General features: G+C 44.9%; 1 protein-coding gene across 1 annotated transcript in view; it reads left to right on the forward strand.

The window, feature by feature from the left end:
• The first annotated feature begins 625 nt into the window (after window positions 1–625).
• Window positions 626–24,349, forward strand: part of sh3bp5b (SH3-domain binding protein 5b (BTK-associated)) — a 35,827-nt gene continuing 12,103 nt past the window's right edge. Inside the window, exons 1-3 of the mRNA XM_069656078.1 lie at window positions 626–934; window positions 2,961–3,023; window positions 8,982–9,110. Coding sequence (XP_069512179.1) covers window positions 857–934; window positions 2,961–3,023; window positions 8,982–9,110 — 270 coding nt within the window. The 5' untranslated portion in view covers window positions 626–856. The remainder of the gene's footprint in view (window positions 935–2,960; window positions 3,024–8,981; window positions 9,111–24,349) is intronic.

Here is a 24,349-nt window from a genome sequence, read left to right on the forward strand (position 1 = left end):
TAAGCCTCAGGAAAACAGGCCAGAAGACTAAAATAATACTACGCATTGTGATGACCTCAATAGCTGACACTTTTGCATATTTGAGGTTGAATCTTATTTCTGGACTACTGATTCAAGGAACGTTTGAATAAAGGAATTGTTTTACACATTCATTTTGAGTTATATTGTAAAGAATCTACAATGTCATGCAATGAATTTTGGATAATCACATCCCTGAAGTCCGGTAAAGTCTGCATCCCGAGTGGATTCTATCAAAGACTTGAAAAATCCCCTTGTGGACCTTTGTGGACTGGGTGAAAGGTGGGTTTGGACCGCCATTATTACACACACAAAGTCTGAATGTCTGAAAATACGGGGCAGTCTGGACATTTCGATCCAGCCGCCATGTACTTCTAGCCTCCTTTTTTCTCGCTTTGAATGAAGGAAAACCGGGTTAAACAAAATATAAATCATATCATTTGACCTCCTCAAAAATAGCTCTTAAGGGGCACTTCTGTCAGTAATCTGTTTCGCCGCTACGAGGCACTAATCACCCCTCTTACTCTCACAGCCGGGCAGAAGGAGGCGTTCCCGGACCGAAGCAGAGCTCCGGTCATCTCAGCACCGGGCTCAGTGTGGAGGGAGAGCTCAGCGGGGAGAGACGCTGCCGCTGCTCAGCCTCGTTGGATACAAGCAGGATGTTCTTCTTCGACAAACGCTCCTTTTAACACAGATTAATTTATACTGAGGGCGTTATTAAGGCTCGTGAATCCACCGTGTGCTGTCCGGTCTGAGACGGATGAGTCTGCGGTCTCTGTGAGTCCGGGAGTAACGGCGTCTTTGTTCGGCTGTGACATCTGTCCTTCACACCTCCAGCATGGATCATTCAGAGAAGGAGCACAGGTCAGACGATGAGACGGAGTATGAGGACGAGGAGGTGGACCCCAGAATCCAGGTGACTTATCTTTAAATCCCTAGTATTGATTAAGTGCGAGGTTTTCATTGATACGGGTTCATTGTGGTCCAGCCAGCACGTCTGTCCCCACAGCAGCCCAGAGAACAAAGTCCCAGCGTGATGCTGCCTCTGCACGTCCTGAATGTGCACCCTGCTGCTGGTTCTATCTAAAATTAATCCTAAACATGTGACAGTTTGATGTTGGTACACATGATATAAAGAAGACTGGCTAATCTGATGCAAATACGCTGAAAAGCCAATCCACTCCATGCTAATTTAATATTAAAAAGAGGGTGTATTATGTGCATTTGGGGTTAATCTGGCTAACAGAGATGCATCCAACAAAAGAAGTAAAAAAAAAAATGTCCATGTGTTTATTAAAAATTAATACAACGTTAAATATTAATGTAAAATCCATGTTTGTGCAGAGCTTTTCAAAATAAAGTTCCAGTCTTTCACAAAGTAAAAGAATAATGACGTAATTTACTTAAGTAAAATGGACAAAAATGAACCAATCTCAAGCAGACACAAAGATATAAGTTATATTATAATAAAGACCGTAAAATCGAATGATCTGCGGTTTATTTTCCGAGCAGCAAACAAAGAATTATATTGTCCTCGACTATTGAGCCAATTATCAGCAGATATTCATGAACATACTGAACAATGTCCCTGATAAATTCCATAAACCAATGCAATGTCTTTAGATGACTTTGAACATGTTCAGTTTTTTATCCCCCAGAACAAGAGGAAGCAGCGAACAAACCAATGAGAAGAAAGGACTAGTCAACATTTCCTGTTTTTGTTTGAAAGAATTCTTCTATTGTCAAAGTTGTTGACTTACTGACTTCAACTTTCAGACAAATGCTCTCATCAGTCTAATTTAGGGAGAGCTTTCCCCCCCCACACACTGCACTGCTGTGATGTAAGCCCAGCAGGCTGGAATATTCAAACACCATTTCCATGTTGACTGTGCATTAATATTGCACCAACATGACAATGCAAAGACCCTCAGAAAGCTGCTTTCTTTAAAATATGATGAATATTAATCTTTATTATAATGTGTGGACCAACATCTGCTCAGCTGTGATGTTCTGCTACATGTGCTGCACACGGTGCTGACAGGACTGTAAACGATGGAGTCTGAGCGCGCTCTTTGAGTCACACTACACGTTGACATCATTTCTAAATCACTCCGAGCGTTGTTTTCTGTATTACATATTAGAGCATGTGAGAAAACACATGTGCCAATCCCGTATGTGATGGGTCTGTCACAGACACAGCGGTCTGTTCTCCCCCGTCAACCTCAAACTAACAACCACTCATTATCAGTGCAGGTGAAACCGAGCGATCTCACTGGCTGCATGTTAGTCTGTGACGAGATTTTCCCCTCAATTTGTTTCATTTTAAACATTGTTGAATTAGTTTTATTTAATTCTGTTTATTGACAAATTCATCAAGTTGTTAAACAAAGAAAAGTCTGTCACCATGAAGCTTGAGCAGCCGATGCATATCTGCATATCTGGCTTTTTGTACTTGTTTGTTTTGTGGAACCAGGATTCTCCTTTTTTTGAAACAGGGAAACTTCAGACAGTTGCTTTAGTTTAAAATGAATATTTTAAAGCTTCCTGTTTTTCTTAATTAATTCCAGATGTTTGTCGTTCCCTGTCCTTCACCTGTAGATATTATCTTGCATTCCTTTCTCCTCATTTCACTGGCGTGCTTCCACACATTGCGATCTGATCGACAATCACTAGTTACTAAAATTGGACTCTTTGAAGATAGAAATGATCACCCAACCCTACTTAGATCTGAGGTACTTACATTTGGGAAAGAGAGCTCTAGTTTGGGATCAGAAATCTGCATCCTCAGATACCCCGAGTCGGAGCATCAGAGTTTGTAGCAGGAGAGAAAATGTAGGATCAGTCAGCTGCCTTGGGTTAATATGAATCCTCCTTTGTGTCCCTTGTTTTCTTTACTTCTTCACACTATCTGACTCTCCTTCTCCTCCTTGTCTCTCTTCCAGGGGGAGCTGGAGAAACTCAACCAGTCCACCGACGACATCAACAGATGTGAGACGGAGCTGGAGGTCAGTGTCTCTCACGTGGAGTCGTGTGCATTGAATGTGTCTGCAGGTTATCTGTGTGCACGTACACGCTCAGAACCACTGACAGCAGATAAGACTCCCCATCTTCTGCTCCTCTCTGTGTTGACTGACAGGCTGTAAAATAAACCTGTCACTTTAAAGTCTTGTTCTGAAGGTTACACTGTGTGCAGATGCAGCAGATTTTTCCGTATTACAGCTGGATCTTTGCTCCTTGTCCAGGCCAAAGTGTTCGCACATCTCTCTGTGTCAGCAGGTTAAATCAGACGAGGCATTGGCCTGTATCTCGTTCTCTGAGAGGCACTTACTTTTTGTGCGTCTATAAAGTCATTTAAACATTTAAAGCAGCTGTACTGTGAGCAGTTCGAGGTGTTGGAGCAGGCACAGGTCACATTCCTGCAGATTATTTTTGTGACTGAAGCTGTGATCGCTCTGACGTAATGTGCTCAAGTGTCTTCGGCCATCAAGGCTGTTAAACTTGCATAACTGATCTTTGAACACCTTTAAAACACAGGTAGGTCTGGTGGCTTACATTTATGTAGGTCAGCCCTAATGTGTGGCGCTTTATAGAGGAGAAAGTCCAGAGTCTTATCCTGGAGGTTAAAATGCAGCTGAGAGTGGCTTCGTTTGAGTCCTTCAACATTTCTCTGTGACCCGACTCCATCACGAAGGACCACAGAGGCTCAGCAACACAAACAAGGAACCACCATAAGGTTTTATAGCATAAACTCAAAGACTCATTTTATATCTGTGTTCACATTCTGTCTGCAGGGAAAGTCGAAACGTTATTGAGTGGCAGTTTAATTAAAGTTGACAACCTGCAGCTGCGACCTGACACTATGATGAGCGTGTTCAAATGTCAATCAAATGAAAATGTCAGAAAATGGTGCAGAATCCCTTTAAGGTTCTTAAAGGGATAGTTTAGCTTCTTTGAAGTGGAGTTGTATGAGGTACTTTGAGGTCATTTCCATGTGGGAAAACTTCTGAAGTAGCCTAAACAAAGAGAGAGAACACGGAGAGAGAGAATTGTCATAGTGTTTTTTAAACTTTTACCAGACATTATTCCATCAGTTCCATCAGATCGATCAGATCGATCAGATCGATCAGATCGAACAGTTTGAACAGCTCCGTGCTCGTGTGTGTTTGATCAGCCCATATTTCTATCAGAGCTTCACCTCGTCGCTCCCCCACGTCTGTCCTCCACTCATCTTGCTGCCTGGCTGCGTGTCTGTCTCTGCGAGTGTCAGCACCCGTTCACAACCCACAATGCACTGTGTTTTGGTTTGCTTCCTGTATTTGGTCCGACCAATACCGATTATGTTCACACTTAAATCAAACCGGACCGTGGTTCTTTTGGAAACAACCGAGTCCCGTCTTTTCTGGAGGACCATGGTCCGGTGCTTTGGTCCGCACCAGAGTTCCAATGCGTGTTCTCACCTGTCCAAACGAACCGATGTCAGACAGCCCTTTACCTCCGCACTACTACCTCCGTCTTTCTCTGTACAACGGCCCTGTGTACCTGTGCATGCCGCACATGTCATCACAGCAGCTGTTTGGATCAGCGGTTTGTAGAAGAGACAACAAATAAGAGGAAATGCAGACAACCCCACCTCAAAAAACCCTGAACTATCCCAGGACACAGGATTGTTTTGTAGGCCGAAGTCGCCGACTGTAAGATAAGATGAGCAATTTAAAGGACGTCACCTTGCTGTTGGATCTGCGATCAATATTTCCTACAATTCCTGACATTTTATAGACTGAACACATCTCCAGTTATTCACATAAGATCGTTGCAGCTCTAGCTGCATCAGACTTTCAGTGAATTTCAGTGTCTGGCTAAAGCAGGGTGAGGATGGACGGACGCTTGTCTTCACAGACCTTAAACCAGGATATTCCTGTTATAATCCAGCGTCTCTGTTTTCGCTGCTCGTCATCCTCTGCCCACATAAGTGCTTTAATCCTTTCACTGAATCCTGCTCGGATTAATCTCATCCCTCCAAATGTTTCCAAATGTCCCATTTTCCTCCTGAGTTCTGATGTTCTGTAGTTTAAGGTTTGACTTGAAGTATTCATGGTGCTGATGAGAGGAACAGGGAGAGTGACTGGACTAATAATGAGCCCATAGTCATGGGAACATCAGTGATGTGAAGACGCTAATGCTCTTTCATAACTGTGATGCAAATGATATTAAATTAGTGGATAAACAGCAAACAGGACGCCTCGGGGCGCTAACGGGTTGACGAGGTGAAGTGCGTCATAGGGTAGAGGAAGGACGGAGACTCTGCACTGCAGTCTGCATCAGCATCACACAGAGACAGAGAGACTCTGAGGAGAGGACAGAGAGGGGAGGATGTGCCTTCATGGCTCTGCTGAAATCAATTTTTATTACCTTTCTTTATCATAATAGTTTGCTGTGCAGCTCTGTAGCCTTTGTTACGTAACCAAGTATTCAGAGAGGATTGCTGACCTTCAGGTGGTGTTCAAATCATCGCTTGTGTAAACGTTTGCCCTTTTTTATAGCAAGACACGGAGGGTAAAAAAAGGCTCATGATTCCTTCCTTCTGCTGCAGTTGGAAATCACAACTTTCCACCCCATAGTCCTTGTTTTTACTTGAGTCATAGTCCATCACCGGTTGCTGACAGTCATCTGCTCACATCGTAACTTCACAGTTTCAAAGGGAGAAATCCCAGCGAATCAGCAGCTTCTGTCGCGCTGGGCTCCTGTCTGCGTCGTTAGCTGAAGAGCAGATCATGGCAGACAGCAGTAAAGCTACTTTCACGGCTGTCTGGTTCAAAGCTGGTTTCACTGACTGTTCGCAGCAGAGGAGGGAGGGTCGGAGCAGCTAGCAGCGATGGGCCTGCCTCACGCCGTCTAGCAAATAGCTGCTTCTTCAAAGTTTGTTTGTTTTGGGGACCCCCACCCCATCCCCTCAAACAATTCCACTGTCAAATGTGGTGTTTCACTCACATCGCCTAATCCTGTTAATCAACCAGTATGTTGATATTTGGTCAGTTATTTGAATCCTTCAGAACGGTTTGGGAAGCTGCACTTTTGCGTCTGTTGCAGTAAATGCTAACGCTAACATCGCTGGAAGCTCACAATCACAATTCTAATATTCTAGCTTTACTAATGCTTTAAATGTTAGTGTAAGCTTGCTTAAATTTGCTAATTAGCATTTAACAGTAAGTGCGACTTATTCTGTTTGGACTGTGTCCAGTTTTTTGGGCGTTAGGTAGAAACCAAAGTGTCGGATTAGTGGAAAACATTAATGAAGCTAGAAGTGTCATGAACCGGGGACCAAGTGGAAGGACTCAAATGCAAACACACAAACGGGTGATCCGAATTCAGAAACGGTTTAATGACAGGGTTCGGTACACAGATTAGCAGATCAGGCAGAGGGATTCAAAAACGCAGGGTCAGAACAGTCGCCGGAACGAGAGCTAGGAAACAGAATGCTGGAACGCGACACAGAGGTACGAACGAACTGGCAACGAGACAGGAAGGTAAAATACACGAGGTAATGGGGCTGATGAGACGCAGCTGGGGAGAGCACAATCAGGAGCAGGTGAGCACACGTCGGGGGAGGGGCAGGACACAGACCTGGAACAGAGACAGGGGTGAGGGATTTCAAAATAAAACAGGAAGTACCAGACATGAAACAGGAGGAAAAATAAAATAAAACTTAACCTAACGGGCAGACAGGACAACAAGGAACTTTAATGAGTCAACAAAGTCATTGTAAGTCAGCCTTGGGGGAACATAAATGTCGTAAGCAACTTTCACGGACATCCGTCGAGTAGGTTTTTGAGAGACTCTTGGAATTTCATTGGGGTGGTCATGGTTACGGGTCGGAACCACAGGGGAACTCACGATACAATACTTGATACATGGCCGATGATAGCGATAATCTCAAGATACAGCAACTCTGTGATAATTGATATATTACAAGACAATCGTATAATGATACATCCAGACGTTATCCTTGTTCATGTCGTAAGCACCACCGCGAGGAGGCATGAAGAAGGGACGCAGCGTGAACACTGCAGGAAAGTCTGTTTAAAGCGTCACATATTTGTAAATTGAAATATCGATATTTAGCACCAGCCAATAACTGTATCAATAACTGTATCGCACAAGATATATTGACGACATATTGCTGTATCGATATTTCATGGTGGTGTCAAAGGAAAACATCAAGAGGTTATCGGAGTCAGTGGGATTCATCCTCTGTAGTATTTACTGATAGCTCGTACGTCCTGGAGCCATGCCTGTAACGAATGTAAAACATGCTCTGACATTGCATCAGTTCAGTGACAGAACAAAAAGCTCTCTTAAAGCATCATCCGATAAAGAAATGGAGGTCAAGCTGAGCGATGTGAAGGTCGAAGAAGAGACATGGATCGACATTTTGAAGAAGTGGTGGATATAAAATTGTTAGATGGATTGAAACATCCGTTTGACAGAACTATCAATGGCTCAAAGTCAAACCTGAGGAGTGAAGGAGAGGGCTGACTGATGTGTGAGCGCGGAGGATACCACGGACGTCAGTGAAAGCAAACTGTGCCGTACAGTTGGTTTTAGCTGCCTTGTGTTGCAGCCCTTCCTCAGATCTTCAGGGTAGTTCAGCCCAACATGCAGACTTTCAGCCTTTATTGACCTGACTGACAGATCTGACGGTGGTGGTGAGATCTGTTGTGTCTGGTGATATGATTCATGAGTAGGCTGGTTTTAGCAGAGGTCTGCAGCGTGCCAAATGAAGTTCTTTCTTCTCAGACTGAAGCATCATGAGTTTCTTTTTTAGCCTAGCTGTAAAGTTCAGCCATGAATTATTGTTTTGCAGTTAAAATTGAATTCAGCCTTTGATCCGATCCGCATGCAAAGTGGATTACTGAATGCATGAAGACGCCTGTCAGGCGTTATCAGCTCGATCTGCAGGACAATACAAGTAAACAACTTTTAAAATGCTTGTTTTTTTTAAGGAGGTTGGATCCACCATTTCTCACGCAAACGCAAACTCGTTTATTGGCCAGCCCGCGCCGTGAAAGGCTCGTTGTTGGTGTCGCCTTCAGTGACATCCAGCCGAGTCAGGTCTGTTCACGTCTTTGTATTAACTTGAATCACGCTGGCCTGAACGCCCCTTTCTTTGCGGTGACTTGGCGCCACTTGAGTTTTAGTCGTATCATTCTCAACTCGTTACATCAAATGCGACCAAATAAATTAGGACAAACACACTGAGTCATTCACACAGCCTTCCAGATGGACTGTTTGAGGAGAAGTGTTCAGCTTCTATAAAAGGACTCTTTTCTAACACCTAAGGGCATGTTTGTCCGTTAACAGAAGGACCATGACCCAGTGCAGTCTGAACATCCTTCCCCGCTTATATAACTGACCTGGCCTTAAGAGAGGGCAAGTCCAAGAGAGAATTTCCCCTGAAGCGACCCGTGAAGTCTCTGACTTGTTTTCCTTTGTCTTCTTACTTAGAACCGCGCTGAACGCTCATCAGTCTGAGAAATTCCCCTTGATGACCAACGAACAAACAACGTCTCTGAGATAACACAGTTTGCTTTGTGGCAGTTAACAACATTATAATCGGCAGATTTTTCACAGGCAGCTGTCAACAGATTCGTTTGTTTTTCAGAGTTTATTAGGGAAGCGGTGTCATCTTCATCTGCCACGTGGTGTTTGTTTTACACCCACATTAGGTCTTCCATTGTTTAGACCTACTTGTGTTTTTTATCCTGGACTTCTTAAGAGGTGTGACTCACTGCAGAGGCAGCAACAGAGCAAGTTTCATTTCCTTTACTATTAACTTTGCAAGCAGCTAGTGAGATATAGTTCAAGGGTCAAGAGATACATCCATTAAGCCAACTCGGCATCCTTTCCTTTTTGCTCAGTAGTTTGTGTCGGCTTGAATAACTGCAGCTCGTCTCTCTCTTTGTCAGGACGCGAGGCAGAAGTTCCGCTTGGTTCTGGTTGAGGCCACGGTGAAGCTGGACGAACTGGTGAAGAAGATCGGCAAGGCTGTGGAGGAGTCCAAGCCGTACTGGGAGGCCCGCAGGCTGGCCAGACAGGTCAGTCAACAGTGCGGACCAGGTCCAAATGACACTAGGGTCAGATGCTTCCTCATCTACGATGTTTTTCTTTTTTTTAAGTAAAATGTGTATTTGATGGATAGGAACAAGAGCCAGTTCAGGTGGTTCGGGCATCTGATTAGGATGCTTCCTGGGCGCCTCCCTGTGGAGGTTTTTCAGGCACGTCCAACTGGGAGGAGACCTGGGGGTTGACCCAGATCTCGCTGGAGGGGTTATATATCCCACCTGGCCTGGGAACGCCTCGGGATCCCCCAGGAGGAGCTGGGGAGAGGGACGCCTGGGCTACCTTGCTTAGTCTGCTGCTTCCGCGACCTGGAAAATGGATGGATGTGAACAAATATATATTTTTATATTCCTGCTGATGTAAACCTTGCGGCCGTATTGTGTCGACTGGGTTTGAATCATGCAGGAGCTGTTTTTGATCTGTTAAAGGCTAGCTAAAGGCATAGCAGAGCTGAAATGATGCAGTCACAGCACATCGGTCATCAGTACATGTAGAAACAGACATGAGGGAGCAGAAAGCCAGACGCTAAATAAAATGTTTTTTGCTGTAGTTTATAAGTGAAATTGATCCTTTGGATCCACATATTGTGAGTTTAATGGACACGATTTCAACACATCGTAGAATCTCATACACTCCACTTAATGATTCGCCCTGCGACCCAAATCACTCAGAGAGTTAATGACATGTATAAATACTGAGGATAAAATGGAAGCATGTTAAAATGAAGTCCGTCCTCATTAGGGTTAACTACGGGACTCAAAGCTCTGACCAATGAGATCAAAGTGTCCTGTTTGTTTGGGTCTTCCTCTTTGGAAACACGCTCAGGTAGGTTTTCCACAAAGGGACCGACCGTTTGAAAACATGAGTTCAGTCTCACACAGGCCTGCTGACGACATATTCAGAGTGCTGAGCTGTGCATGGCTGCTTCTTGTCATTGAACTGTTTGGGGCTTTCACCAGGTCAAAAGTTGACTTGATTGTTTTTGCTTTCAAGTTGAGGTTAAGTCTGGAAAAATTCAGTGGGAAAACCTGCCGGCTGGGAAGAAGAGGACTTTCCTTTCCTTCATGTTTAAAATCATTTGTGCGTCTTTTACCTGCTGCCTGTCGAGGTGAAAGCATTCGTTAACGTAAAGGCTTCAGTGTTGATCTGCGAAATGCAGAAATTAAAGAGCTCTTAATCAGAGAGGAGGGGGAACTGCACATATCAGACCTCGATCTCAGTTCCCTTTTCAGCATAGCCTGAACACTCAGTGTGTGTGTGTGTGTGTGTGTGTGTTGCAAATAAAGGGGGAAGCAGCCACCTGCACGTCTCGATAAGAGCCCACACAGCTGTAGGAGCTCAGCCAGGAAGCGCGGGGATCGTCTGAGACTGTGAAAGGTTTCATTATGCTCTCTTCTTCCCGCTCTCCGCCTTCTGATAACGCTCCTATAAGAAGGCTATCTCTGTTTCTTTTCACAGGGGGATAAATTATCGCAATGAACGCTAAAGGTAATTTTCCGCAGCGTGCTGAAATACGGGCAGTGACGAAAGAGTTGCTGTGAAGTGACACTGCAGTTGGGCTTCCCCTTTTTTCAGCTCCATGTCCTTCTTTAACCTGTTTACGTTCTGTGTGAACGCTGCTGCTGTTAGTGTGAACAAGGATCACATGGAAATGTTCAAGCTGAGATTACACTCTTTTGTAGGGCTTCTCCCTAAGGGGGAAGATTTGAATCACTTTGTGAGTTAAATTGTTGCACTTCTGTTTATTTTAGCCGTGTCATTGATCATGCAGTCAGTAAATGACCTTTAATGTATCCGCAGCAGGTTCTTCCTCTCTAAAACAAACAGACCTGGTCATTTAAAAAAGCATAACATGTTGAAACATCAGTGTTTCTCTCACACTCAGCCGGACACAGGACGTCCAGAGGGACTGCGAGCTGAGCTGCCATTATCGTTCCTTCACTTATCAGTTATCAGGTTTGTTATCTAATTAACAAACACGCCAAGTTATTAAAACCAGGACTGAAAAAAGTAGTTTCATGTTAAAGTTCGGTTTCTCGCAGCTCTGCTTCAGGGGCTGCGAGCTGAGCTGCCGTTAACTTTAGCCTAGCTTGGTTTTCCGATTGACCTTTTCAGCCTTTATTAGACAGGACAGCTGAAGAGAGACAGGAAACATGGAGAGAAGAGAGTGGGGGGTTATATGAAGCAAAGGTCAGAGGGTGGGCGCCCAACCCACGGCCCGCTGCGCCGGATCTGCAGCCCCTGCACACGGGGAGCCTGCTCTCTGATTGCTTACCAAATGACTAAAAGCAGCATTAGCACATCACATTAGCCAGTTAAGTTACGTAGCTAAAAAAGAAGGAGGCGTGGCACTAAGGTCATCCAGCTGTCCTGTAATTCATCCCTCCTTTGTTTTTGTTTGTTAAGCACACAAAATGTTTCACAGCCAACACAAGTGGACAAATCAATACAAGTAAAGAGTTAAGACGTAAGGGACAGAAATTAATAATGTTAATCTGAGCATCTGTGGTTTTGTTGTACCGAGCAATGACGCGGTGCTCGGGGGAACTGAGATGAGGATGTGCTGGTTCCCTCTACCTGTGTGCTCACCTGCCGGCCTCATTTATTCCTGTATCCTCTCGACGTTTACTTTCTCTTCCTAAGAATGCATCTGGAGCAACTTTTAACATCTGCTGTCCTACATTTTGTCAAGAGTTGGTTTGAACGCTCGGGGTAAAAACATCCTTAGTAAATCCTCTGTCTTTGCTCTTTGAAAGTTCACGTTTGTTGGAAGTGCAGGGATGTGTTAGGGTGCCACAGATACACAATGGATGCTGGTTGTACAGATTCTGCGACAGGAAGAAGAAGAAACTTGAGAGGGAGGAGGATTAGACACGCAGAGGACGAAGGTTGAGGCTGGGTTTGTGTTCTCCTCCAGGGAGTAAAAACATTTTAAAAGCCGCCCTTGCTCTTTCGCTCTGTTCGGGAAACCATTTGGAAAAGTTACTTTGACATATCTGTGTGTCGGATATACCGCACCATCCTGTCCTGCCTGACTGAACTGACTCGTTCAGTGACATCAGCCTGACTACAATAATCAGCTAAAGTTAAGGAGAACATTCAGCTCGTATCTTCCTGACCCACTTGTGATATCTTTGTTTAGTAAGAGAGACCGTCCTGTACAGAGGGCCAAAAAATAAGAGTAAGATGTTTACATAAATCAGATGACAGAGAGTTTGTATCTGTTACTGTAACACTGTAACATCACCCGACCAGGTATTCTTCTTCTGTTCTGGTCTTCTTCTTCTTTAGCCTTCAAACTCTTTTTAGAGCTGCAACGATAAATCTATCGATCAATCTGCAACTATCAATCGATTCATCGTTTCAGTCATTTTTCAGGCATAAAAGTCAAACATTTTCTGGTTCCAGCTTCTTAAATGTGAAGATTTGCTGCTTTTCGTCGTGGTTTATGACGGTAAATGAAGAGTCTTTGGGTTTTGGATTGTTGGTTTTTAGTAGAGACGTTTGTTTGTTTCACAATAACTTTGACAGCTTAAAGACTGGATGATTAAGGACACTCGTGTCCTTCAGCAGCAGGCTCCTGACGGCCTTCTACCAGTCTGTAGTGGCCAGCGCACTGCTCTTTGCTGTGGTGTGCTGGTGGGGGGGCCTCAAGGCTGGTGAGGAAGGGCCGCTCTGTGGTTGGGCTTGACCTGGACGCTCTGGAGTCAGTGGCTGAGAGGAGGATGAAGGACAAAGTTAAAGCCATCGTGGATGACCCCTCTCACCCTCTCCGCGATGAGCTGTGACAGATGGGCAGCACAATCAGCCACCAAACCACAGCAGGCTTACTTATAGATTGTATTTAAATATTAATAAAGGATTATCTTATCTTAATCGGTCAATCGTGAAAATGATGGGTGGATGAATGGATCTACGCCTGTGTCTGACTGGTCTACAGATGGATCTGTTGGGTCCGTGCTTGAAAAGGGAAAGTGGAAAACTCTGAGCCTTGGGAATTCAACATTTCACGTCCTCAAATAACTGCAGTACGTACTCGACTGTTTATCCAATCCAGTGTTGTCTTGGCCTTACATAAAGCATCTGAGCAGAGCCTTTATGACCTGAAGACGGCTGCCGGAGTTGATAATTCATTGGCACTGACACATCAGCTAATGTTTCAAAGCGAACATGTATTTTTAAAGCGTCTTGTTCCCTTTGCTCGTTTATCTCCACGTTCAGGTTTCCTCAGCAGGTCTGACGCTCCAATCCAGTGACTCTGAAATCACAGCCAGCTTTGACCTCACCGTAGCTGATCTGATTCATGCTGTGTCTATCTGTGCCCGCTGCCCAGATGCCTCACAGGGCAGATTCGGCCTTTGTTAGGCTTCACATCAACAGAGAAGGATCAACGTCGGCTTTGGTACGCCGGCCTTGTTCCGCTCGCACACATCTTTTCATCGCTCCGTCCTCCCCCCATAATCAGCCGCTCTCTTTGTCTCTCCCTCTCTCTGATGGCTTCAGACAGCAGAGGAGCTTTTATCAGATATCTGCAGTAATTCGCTTCACTAGTCTCGCACCGGAGCATTTAAGGCTTTGCTTACAGCGAGACCGGGAAGGAAGATTCTGGATGAGTTTCTTGGCTCAGACTTCCAATGGAAAAGAGTGTCAAATCATGTCAGGCAGAGATCTGTAGATGTCTGGTTTTGTCTGACGGGTCAATTTGCAGTAAAATAAAGTGAAAGGAAACAAAGTGGAACCATTATGTGTTTGATAAATCACTGACTAATCAACAAACGAATCATGTCAGCATTAGTTTTAACTTTGGGTTTCAGCCTCAGTGTACTTTATGTTCAGTGCTAATAAGCTAATGGCAGGATGCTCCAAACAAGCAAAGATGGGCACCATGGTTAACATTTAACCTGTGAAATATATCAGCGCTTTAGCAACATTATCGTGTGTCCAAGCTCTGTGCCCGAGTACGATGTTGACTTCTGTTAACCTATGAAGTTCATAAGACTCCACTAATGCCAACCAGGAGTCTCTTTAAACTTTGGATAATGAATACTTTCTATTTTCGCCCCAATTATCGGTCTTAAATCATCCATTGTATAATTACACAAGTAGCGATTGGTATCACCTACTTTGTGCAGGTAGCCTCGTGTCTGTGTGAAGGCACGTCATGCTCCCATTAAGGTGCATTGAATTTTCTGTTAGTAGTTTGTAGATCTCTTTTTTCAGCAGATGGATGGCGAGCTCTGCTGCTTGTTTGGCATGAACAAATTGGCCTCGAGGTCCCTCTCAGAGATTTAGCTTCTGTGCAGCTCGTCTTGTTCTCCTTGTCCAAATATACAGTACATAATCTATCTCTTGCTGCTGCCCCTCGAAGGCATTCAGATCTTTAACAAGAGGCTGCGTCTTCTTACTCCCGGCGGCTCTGTACACACTGTTCTGATGTGTAGGATGGACTGTGATATGTGTTATTTTCTGACCAGATGGTGAAGCAGGAATTTAAATACAAACATTTGCTTGTTGGAGGCTGTGAATGTTTGGTTTTCTCACTAATGAATCTGTCGTCAGCTTCTGAGCATCTTGTTATCGGCCTCTGACACATTCAGGCAGAACTCGCAGGATCTTGAAGGATTCGCTAAAAGTATCTGAAGACACCGTGGGTCAGATCCCGCTCTCGTTTCTTCAGCAGAGGTTTGGTTATGTAATCTGAGTTCTTTTGCTTATTCACTTCAGTGTTGTCCTTCACCATCATCACTGTGTATGCAAACATTATTTAGCTTTGACTCACTGTTGTGTTTGCTCGTCTCCCTCTGTGTTCCCTCCATCGCTCTCCCACTCACTTTGATAAGAAACGCAGTATTTGCTGTTGCAGATAAGCAGCCGGCGGCGCCCAGCGGGACCAACGACTCGGTTTGACCTTGAGTCCAGATAAAACACAGACCTGTAACTCTGAGAGAGTTAGATCATCTACATTTGCATGTCAGGCATCCAGGAGGCAGTTGATTCATGATCCAGGGACTATGCAGGAGTACAGCAAGGGTTTCCCAGTGAGTTCCCCTCAGGTGACCATCATTATGCCAAACCTAAGCTTCTACATTATCTGGAAAGTCATGGAAAGTGTTCGAAGGTATACATCGAACACCTTTCCATAATTTCTTCATCCTGTTGCATCTCTTTATTTCTCCACCTTATCTTACTGTTTACCTACACATTACTTCTTTCCTTCCCTCTGCTCACCTTGCCTGCAGAACCTTCTTGCAGCAGTAGAAGGAACAGGCACAGGGCGCTGGTTTAGCTCCGTTGGTAGAGCAGGCGCCCCATGTACAGAGGCCGCAGCGGCCATTGGTTTGACTCCGGCCTCGGCCAATTGGTGCTCGTCATGCCCTGTCTTTTCCCCCCATCTTTTCACTGTCCTATCAGTCAGATTGTCCCCTGATTGATATTTCACGGATGGTGTCGGTCTTCAGTTCCAAAGTTGTACAATGGGCCACCAAATACACTTGGTTGGCAGATGTAACACCTTGGCAGCCCGCTCAAGTAAAGTCTGAGAGATGAAATTTGAAGGGTTATTCTCACTTCCTGTTTGGCATGACATCATGGATCTGACATGGAGACGCTGTTTAACACATCATCAGAAGTTTGGACATCAAAATGTAAATTGGAAGCAAGTTGTGCTTCCTGTTGCCAGTAGTTGGCGCTATGACTGACTTTAAACGGACCTGTAGAAATACTCAGGCCTGTTTCCTCTGCGTCTGCTTAGGAGTTATTGGTTTGATTCCACTGAAACACATTGATTTCTGTTTGATATTTGGCCGTCATTCGCTTAATGACAGCTGGGATAGGCTCCAGCCCCCCAGCGACACTGAACAGGGTAAGCAGTGTAGATAATGGATGGATGGATTTGGCCGTGTGTCTGCCTGTGTGCCAGAGTCTTTAGAAGTCACGAGCCTATTCTACTTGTTTATTTAAGGACACAATTAGCGAACACATTAATAGTTGCATGAATCCGACTCGTCACCTTTCTGTAAGGGAACTCTCGTCTCTGAGCATCCAGTGTGAGAGCTCTATGATAGTCTGTCTCCTTTGATCTCACTGGTGAAAGTGACTCAGGTGGCAAAAGAGCTGCGTTACTGTATGGACGACCTGAACACTGCGATGAAGTGGGTCAGGGTGACGGTGCAAAAAAGTTTGTGGAGCGATCGCTTGAGTGCACCTCGCTTCAGAGAGGCACGTTTTTAAGTGCTGACTCCTGTGGGACGGAGCGAGGCCGCTGTATCTGAAGTTCAACCTTCTGCACAAGTGTGTTTTCTTTTCACGTAATGAAATATGCATCGAGTTCCCTTTCCATTCCACTTCACCTCACAAGACTGGAAGGAAGTAAGGAGGTCAGTTTTTACTTCTCACAGCTCGCACGTTCTCTGTGGAGGAAGTCAAGTCTCTTGTTCTTGCTTGTTCTGTTTGAATGAAGGTCACACCATCGGGCAGAGCAGCAGTGAACATTCTGAATTTACTGCTTTTGAATTATAATGAAGCATTAAAGCGTCAGCGGCTCAGACCCCTCGTCATAAATGTGCCGACTGCCGCAGCTGATGTAACCAGCGGCCTGCTCGGCATGCGGCGTTCGCTGGATGTCCTGGAAGCGAGAGTGAGAAGGTGGTTGGAGTTTGAAAGACAGTGAGGCTGATTGAATTAAAGATGTGGATGCACAGATGATGGGGGATGAAGGGAGCGTGGAGTAAATGTGCAGAGATTTCTGGTGTTGTGATACGGCTGAAGCACTGATGCAGGACACGTCTGCTTCTGGAGGTTCATACCCGTCTGATGGCGTCACATCGTTAAAGTCTTAGGGTCAGGGTCAGATCGCCCCTATTGATGGCGCCAAAGAAAATATTGGATTTTTTTCATGTCTTAAGCCTAAAAGCCAACAAAACGTTCAGAACATGAAGACACGCTGCTGAAATACTGCAGAGTGTGTCTGCTACCACAACCCAAACTTTCTGCACTGTTATAGCGCTCAAAGAGCCGAAACGTTAGGCTTACGATGTTGAGTTGGAAGGTGTTTGGATGTTTGTGTGTTGTGTTTAAGGCTCGCTGATAAGACTTGGCCACAGAGGGCTACCTACATTTAATCTCTGTTGGCCAAAGTGTAACTTTTTGAGGCCCTGCAGTGGTTTACTTGACCTGGCCGCCGGTTTAGCTCAGCGGTTAAAATCGGCGACCCTATAGAGAGGCTACAGTCCTCAATGCGGCGGCCCCAGGTCCAACTCCCGCCCTCGGCCCTTTGCCGCGTGTCATCCCCACTCTCTCTCTCCCCATTTCTGCCACCATCCACTGTCCTCTCTCTAAAATAAAAGCCATAAAAACGCAAAAAAATCATCTTAAAAAAGAAAAGAAAATAACTGCTACTGCTTCTGTATCTCTTCATCAGTAATAGGTGCTCTCACCTTTTGTGTTTTCACCTTTTTACTTCACAAACGTCGGGTAACTAGTCACAGAAGAGACCACGTCTTAGTGTCAGCATTATCTACACATGGATACCATTCTTTGCACCATGATGCTCTTATGACCCAAGCTAACTTAATATCATGAAGAGGAGACGATGAAAGTATTGTGGCGATATGGAGAAAACGTGTTAATTGATTATTTAAACTCTGGGTTTTTGATTGTGTAAAGTCAAACATGAATCCTCTCCTGTTGGCCGACGTTGGATGTGAGGACGTCCTCGGTGTCCGTGACGGCGTCCTGAGTGCGAACAGATGTCGGCGGATTAGTGAGGAAAAGATTGCAAAGGCGGGTGAAGCAGGGAGTAAAGCCCCGGCTGTCCAGATGATGATACGCTAGATTTAGAGAGCTGTGAGCAGGGAGGGACAGGAAAGAGATGGGCCGTGATATCAACGTAGACACTCAGAGGAGGTGATTGTTTTGGCTCAGTGTCAGACGTGAAAGCCAAAACCGTCTCCATCAATCTGCTCCCGTCCTGCAGGTGGGACTTTAACAGGTATTATGGGTGAGTGTAGGGGAGGTTGAGGTTGCATAATTAATACATCATATCTACGTGCAGGATCTGATGGAGTCCAAATTTAGAAGAAAAAGAACAAAAAATATGAGAAAAATAGAAAACAAATGTTGCTGCTTTAGTACCGAAAGTGTTGATCAAACAGAGTTGGGTGTGTGTCTGTGGTTATTTCAGTCATTACGTTATGTAAGATGAAATTATTCGACAAAACGGAGAATTTGGGGAACAGCCCATTAACTGTACGTCAATAATGTTGGCTTCTTCTCCCCCGTGAATAAATCGACTTTCTTTGGCTTTAAGTCTCATTTTTAGTCTCTCTCCCGGGCTGCTTTCCTTCCTTCCTCTCTCTCTCTCTGTTTATCTCCCTCCCTCGCTCCCCCGCTGCAGAGCAGTGTTTTTGGCAGGCGGTGCACGTCAGGCAGACATCAGCCACGGGGAATGTTGGTGATGGATGGAGCGAAAAGGATGGAGTGAAAGATGAAGGGATTTGGATGTGAGGCAGAGGAAGCCGCTGCAAGGTCAAAGCCATCTGGTTTCGCTTTGACCACCTCGGACACTGTGTGTGTGTGTGTGTGTGTGCGTGTGTGTGTGTGTGTGTGTGTTTGTTGTGATGCCACAGTGGTTGGTAATTGTTGCATAACGTTGCTGGCAGGCTGGACAGTGGAGCTCTGACACAGAGTTTTGTGGTTGGGTGGAGGTTTCCGTTTGTACTTTTGACTGTGACTCAACATTACGTGGTGTAATAATGTTTGCTTCTGAGTGTGCATTTTTAAACTTGCATAAAAAGAGAAGAACCTTGCGCTACAACAACCCTCCCGCTCTGGCTTGAAGTTATAACCGTTGTGTGTTAGATGAATGTTGGAGCTCTGGAGGTCTCAGGTTGTAATACATGGATTTTACTGTGAAAGGCAAAGAAACACAAAACATTTTAGATCAAATCCAACAAATTAAACGACGTCTAATCATGAAAGTGCTTCAACAGTTACACGACAGCACGCTCCATCCTCTTCTTCACCTGAAGACTTCCAGGTGTTGATTTCAAACTACTGACCAGCTGACTTCATTCACTGCTTCACTGCAAGTTGATTGGCTGCTGAAACATACCTCACATTAAACAAGCCTAGGTCCAAACTTAGTATGTGGCTGACCGTGTCAGGACAGACAAGGACTGTCCTCATGAGGCCGATGACAACGTGTTTGAAAGCAGGTGCGTGCTGGGGACGAGCAGCGGAGGAGCAGCCCCGCCTACTCCCCGAACAAAGCATCCAGAGCCGTATAGACAGAGAGTCGCGTCACTGGAGGTCCAATATGCTCCATGATCCGCCATTGCGATGTCCCAACTCTCTCTCTACGCCTGTGAAAGTACCGTCACTCAATCACTCACTCACCCTCAGATTCAGGATCCGTCTCCGGCGCGTTCCGTGTGCGTCGCGACCTCCCGAGTCGATTGCGCCCATTCAAGTCAATGATCGTGATTCCACAGCGCGCGCCGCGGGCCGTCTCCAGAAGCGTGTCTCCGCTCTGCTCCGCTAAAGATACGCGCCGGGTCTATTTTTGACGGAGGCCGCTTCAAGCACGCGTCAAGCTGAACAGAGCAGATCGTTCCAAACAGGAAGTCACACACGAAAGCAGCATACAGCATCTGGTCATTTCACAATACAAACTTACAAACAATACAAAGTTTTTTTTCCTTTTTCATAACAACAACAACTTTCCTTGTGTAGCTGCTCTAAATGTCGGTTGTTCTTCGTGGTTAAAGTTTGTCATCCTGAAGATAATGAGCGTTTCAGGTTAAGACGTGTGCCAGCTGAAAAAGTGAGTCCTTCTTCACACTTTCTCTTTGAACTCCTTCTTGTGAGCCTGGACGTATCTGGGTTAATTTCCCTATTAAAGAGCGTGACGCCCACATCACAGGCTGAGGCTTCTCCCTGCTGTTAGACACAACCCTCCAGCTCTCTCTCAGCATATCTAGGCCAGTCACACTTCGCTCAGCGCTCTCACCTCGCTCCTGGAATAAACAGCGACCTAAAATGTGGGTTGGCTGAGGGCTGGCGTAAGTCGGACAAGCTGGGACACAAAGGACAACATGTTTACAGCTACACTTGGCCTCAAACGTCGGCCTGCTGGAGATGTGTTTGTCCCAGATCGTGCCAGAGAAAATTCAGTGCGAGGCTCGATCAAACGGAGAGAAAAGTAATAGAATTTCCTGGAAAATTGGCCAAATCAGGTCACTTAGAAAACAGAGACTGTCTCCTCCAAACGTCTGCTCCTCTTCTTGTGTTGATTTTTAGCAAACAAATTAGTTTGATTAGATTAGATTAGATTGGTTGTCTTGGATCCGAAGATTAATTCCTGCTGTGTCTCCCAGAACGAGTGAAGGAGAAAGGTGTACATGGCGGTGCATTTCATTTAGCAGGAAAACTTCTGAACCAGAGCGCGTCGTGTTTCTCTGAAGGTCAGTGGAAGTCTGACGATTGAAGAACGTCTCCTCCTGACAGCGCTGACTGATGAGGACACGTCTCACTGTCCTCTCCGTCTGTCCTCTCTTCTGACCGATAAAGAGCCATCACGAGAGTTCGACTGAAGTCATATAATATGTGTTTCATTCCCCACAGTGCTGTTATTGAGTTACTGAATGTGTTTCATGCACAGGTTCAATATGCCGGATCGTTCCAGGCATACAGACCTGATTAAACGAATCAAGAGCTTTCTCACAGACTTACAAACAATCAGACGTCAGATCAGACAGCTGACAAGGAATCGATAAGCGGGTTGTTGGGGTTGCTAGAAACAAAATGTCTCTTTCTTTTCCTGCACGTCTTTCCCCATCATCTCTTCTTCTTTCGTTTAACAAAGCACATTTTTTGTTTAAGGCTCTCTTGAATAATTGAAGAGGGTTAGAGGAACAGCGAGCGGATCGCAGCTCTGTGTCTGAACTCCTGCATTACTTACACATCGGCTTCCCCCCGGAGGATCGCAGCTCTGAAAATTTCATGGGCCTCATGCGGTGTGATTAAAATGTGAAGCAGCTGAGCAAACGCCGAGGCCAGAGACGGAGAGAGGTGTGGAAGGAGACGGAGAGGGGGAAGATTAAGGAGGGAAAGAGATGTTAAAGAGGCAAACAGAGAGGCAAGCCAGAAAGATTAAGTTGGATATAGAAAGCGACAGATTGGATGAGGGAGGAGGGAGAGATGGGAGCGAGCGCTGGAGATGGATGGAAGGAGACGGATGCATAAAGATAGAAACAGAAGAGGAGAAAGACAAAAGTTAAAGAGACACGGTGAGAGATGAGAGAGCAGCAGAGAGAGCAAGGGAAGGAAACATGGAGGAAAGGTGTTTCATGAGGTGACAAAGAGCGACAGAATGACGAAAGAGACGAAAACCTTCATAGAAAATTGAGAAATGAGAGTTTTTTTGGTGTGATGCAGAACTCACGCTCACTGTATGAGAAGCAGAAGTGACCTGCTGCAGCGCTGACACCTTCCTCCTCTAAACTCAGACAAAGAGAAGCTGGAGCGCCGCAGGCTTTCAGCTGAAGCCACACTTCTATTAACATAAAACCACCTTCTACATGCAGTGAATCATAAAGCTACACGATAAAAAACTGTAACTGTAACTCGACAGACTTTTACATATTTAATTTACCTGCCGTCCTCCTCGGCTCCTCGCTGCGTTCAGCCTCTCCTCCTTCAGAGCGCTGGCTATGAGCGGCTGAGCGATGACATCACTGCTGCCTGTAGCGAACGCGTCGGCCCTGTCGAAGAAAAACTGGGACAGAGAAGAAAAACTAAGTTTTGTTTTCTTGTGTTTTTAATCGTTTGTTTGTGTTTGTGCGTCATTTGTTCTGACGAGTGTCAGAAAACCAGCCGGGCTTCACTTCAGACGAGCTTTCTGTGCGTTTGCTTTTATTGATTCAAAAACTCGACCGTGAGAAACATGAGCAAACGTTCTGCTGTGAACAGAAAACTCTTTAGAAGAGGAAGAAGAAGGAAAGGAAAGGAAACAAGGATGGAATAAAGAAAGGAAGGAAGTGATAGAAGAAAGAGAGAGGTGGAGAAGAAGGCTAGAAAGATAGAGAAAAGAGGAAGAAGAAGAGAAGGTAGAATGGGAAAAGAAGAATTAACTAAAGGACAAAAGAAGGAAGCAAGGAAAGGATGGAAAGATAGGAAGGAAATGGACAAAGAAAATAGAAACAGAAGAATAAAATGAAGAAAAGGAGGAAAGAGTAGAAGAAGGAAAGGAAGTGTAACAAGGGAAGGAATGAATGAAAGGAAGAAACAAAGAAGAAGAAAAAGGAGAAACAAAAGAAGCACAGGAAGGAAGGAGCAAAAGAAGGAAAGGACAAAAGGAGGAGGAAGAAGGAAAGGAAGCATAATGAGGGAAGAAACAAAGGAGAAACAAAAGAAGGAAAGGAAGGAAGGAGTAGAAGAAGGAAAGGACAGAAGGAGGAGGAAGAAGGAAAGGAAGCATAATGAAGGAAGAAACAAAGGAGAAACAAAAGAAGGAAAGGAAGGAAGGAGTAGAAGAAGGAAAGGTTTAAAGGAAGAAGAAGTGTACCATGGAGGGATTCAGGTGGTGATAAACACGTCCTGGATGTGAGTGAATTTTAAAGCGTTTTTAGAGGAAAGACTTGAACCTTAATTTCCTCTGACGAGCCCTCAGCATTTATTCATCCCTCTCATGTGAACCTCTCAGATCTGTTTCCTCTTTGACTGAAGCACCGAGCGGAGGGCTTCATGTCCCCGCTGACTGAACGAGGGAGGAGGGAGGGAGCACATGTAGGAGGGGTTACTCTTAGGCAACGTGACGAGAGAAGAAGAAGAAGAAGAGGAGGAGGTAAGGAAGGAAAACAAGTGTCAAACTCTGCAGCAGAAGTTACCATGAGAGGGAGGACAAATGAAGAACTGTTGTGTTGTTTGCTCTTCTCAGAATGTTTGGCTTCATGTTGACGCCAAAATAAAAGTCCATGTTGTTCCTAAATCACAGCGTGTCCTCTCTACAGCTGACGTATTCAGGACGCCTCAGCATGGTCAGCTTCACTTTGCCACATTTCTTTCGACTTTAGTCAGCGTAAAGGAAAGCCTGAAGCACAGCCTGTACACATGACGGCAGCCACAAGAATGTAAGAGCTGAACTTAGTGAAATATAACTTTATTTATTCTAGAAACAGAAAAAACATCAGCTTTAAAGATGCAGTCTGGACCAGTAAACAATGCTAACGATTTAATGTAGCTGAACTTGCTATTACTGTTAGCTGTGGTCTGTATTTAAAGCTACAAAATGATGCTCTTGGTGTGGTGCAGGTTGTTAGCATGACTGGATGCTGGTTGTAGGTTTGTTTGTCTGTTTTAAAGGTCCGTAGTATGAAAGAAACGGCCTCAGCTGCACGTTAGCTAATGCTAACACTCCTACTGACCTCAGGTTAGCATGCAAAGTATAATCCCTCGCAGCACAGGCGAACACAAGTGGCTCTATTAGTGCTGGTTTACTGGAAGCTTCTCCTCCAAACCAGCTGTGAAAACTGCAAATATTAGACAATATAAATGTTAGCTAAACATAATTAACAGCATGCACAGTATGTGTGTGAACATTTTTAAGAAAGGAAAATACAGACAAACAAATAAATGACCTCGTTGGCTGCATGCTACAAAAGGGTGTCGCGGTGCATAAACTTTTACCTGAGCGTTGAAGTCCGAGCTTGCTGCGTGCTTGCAGCTGATGCGGCCCAACAAGGCTTGAAATTTGTCCTCAAAATCTACTAAACGAAATAATGAAAAACAGTGTATGTGTAATATAAAACCAAATGCAACTTAAAAACCAGCCCAAATAAATTCTCAGTTTTTACATGAAAAGAGCTGAACAATACCATGACAACGATTACACAAATATTTAGCATTTTTGCACGATAAGATGCTACCAGTTAGCATGATGCAATATACACCTTCAGCGTAGTAGTTTAGTGTTATGTTAAACTCTCACTCCCTTGTCACTCCCTATTCTTGGTCTTAGCATTAGCCAAATTGTGTGCGAGTCAGCATTAATGCTAAAGTATAGCCGAAGCTAATGGGAACAGTTTTTAGCTATCCTTTGGAGAACGAGAAAAATAGGCGTGGCATTTGGCCTGTTGGTGTTGCCAGTGTTACGGCTGGCTCAGATGCCCAACAATATAAAGGACACAAAGATACTGAAAGAAGCAGAAATAATATC

The sequence above is a fragment of the Semicossyphus pulcher genome, unplaced genomic scaffold, assembly GCF_022749685.1.
Source record: "Semicossyphus pulcher isolate SPU_LCO1_2020_fin unplaced genomic scaffold, fSemPul1.0.p SCAF_9, whole genome shotgun sequence".
Taxonomy (NCBI): domain Eukaryota; kingdom Metazoa; phylum Chordata; class Actinopteri; order Labriformes; family Labridae; genus Semicossyphus; species Semicossyphus pulcher.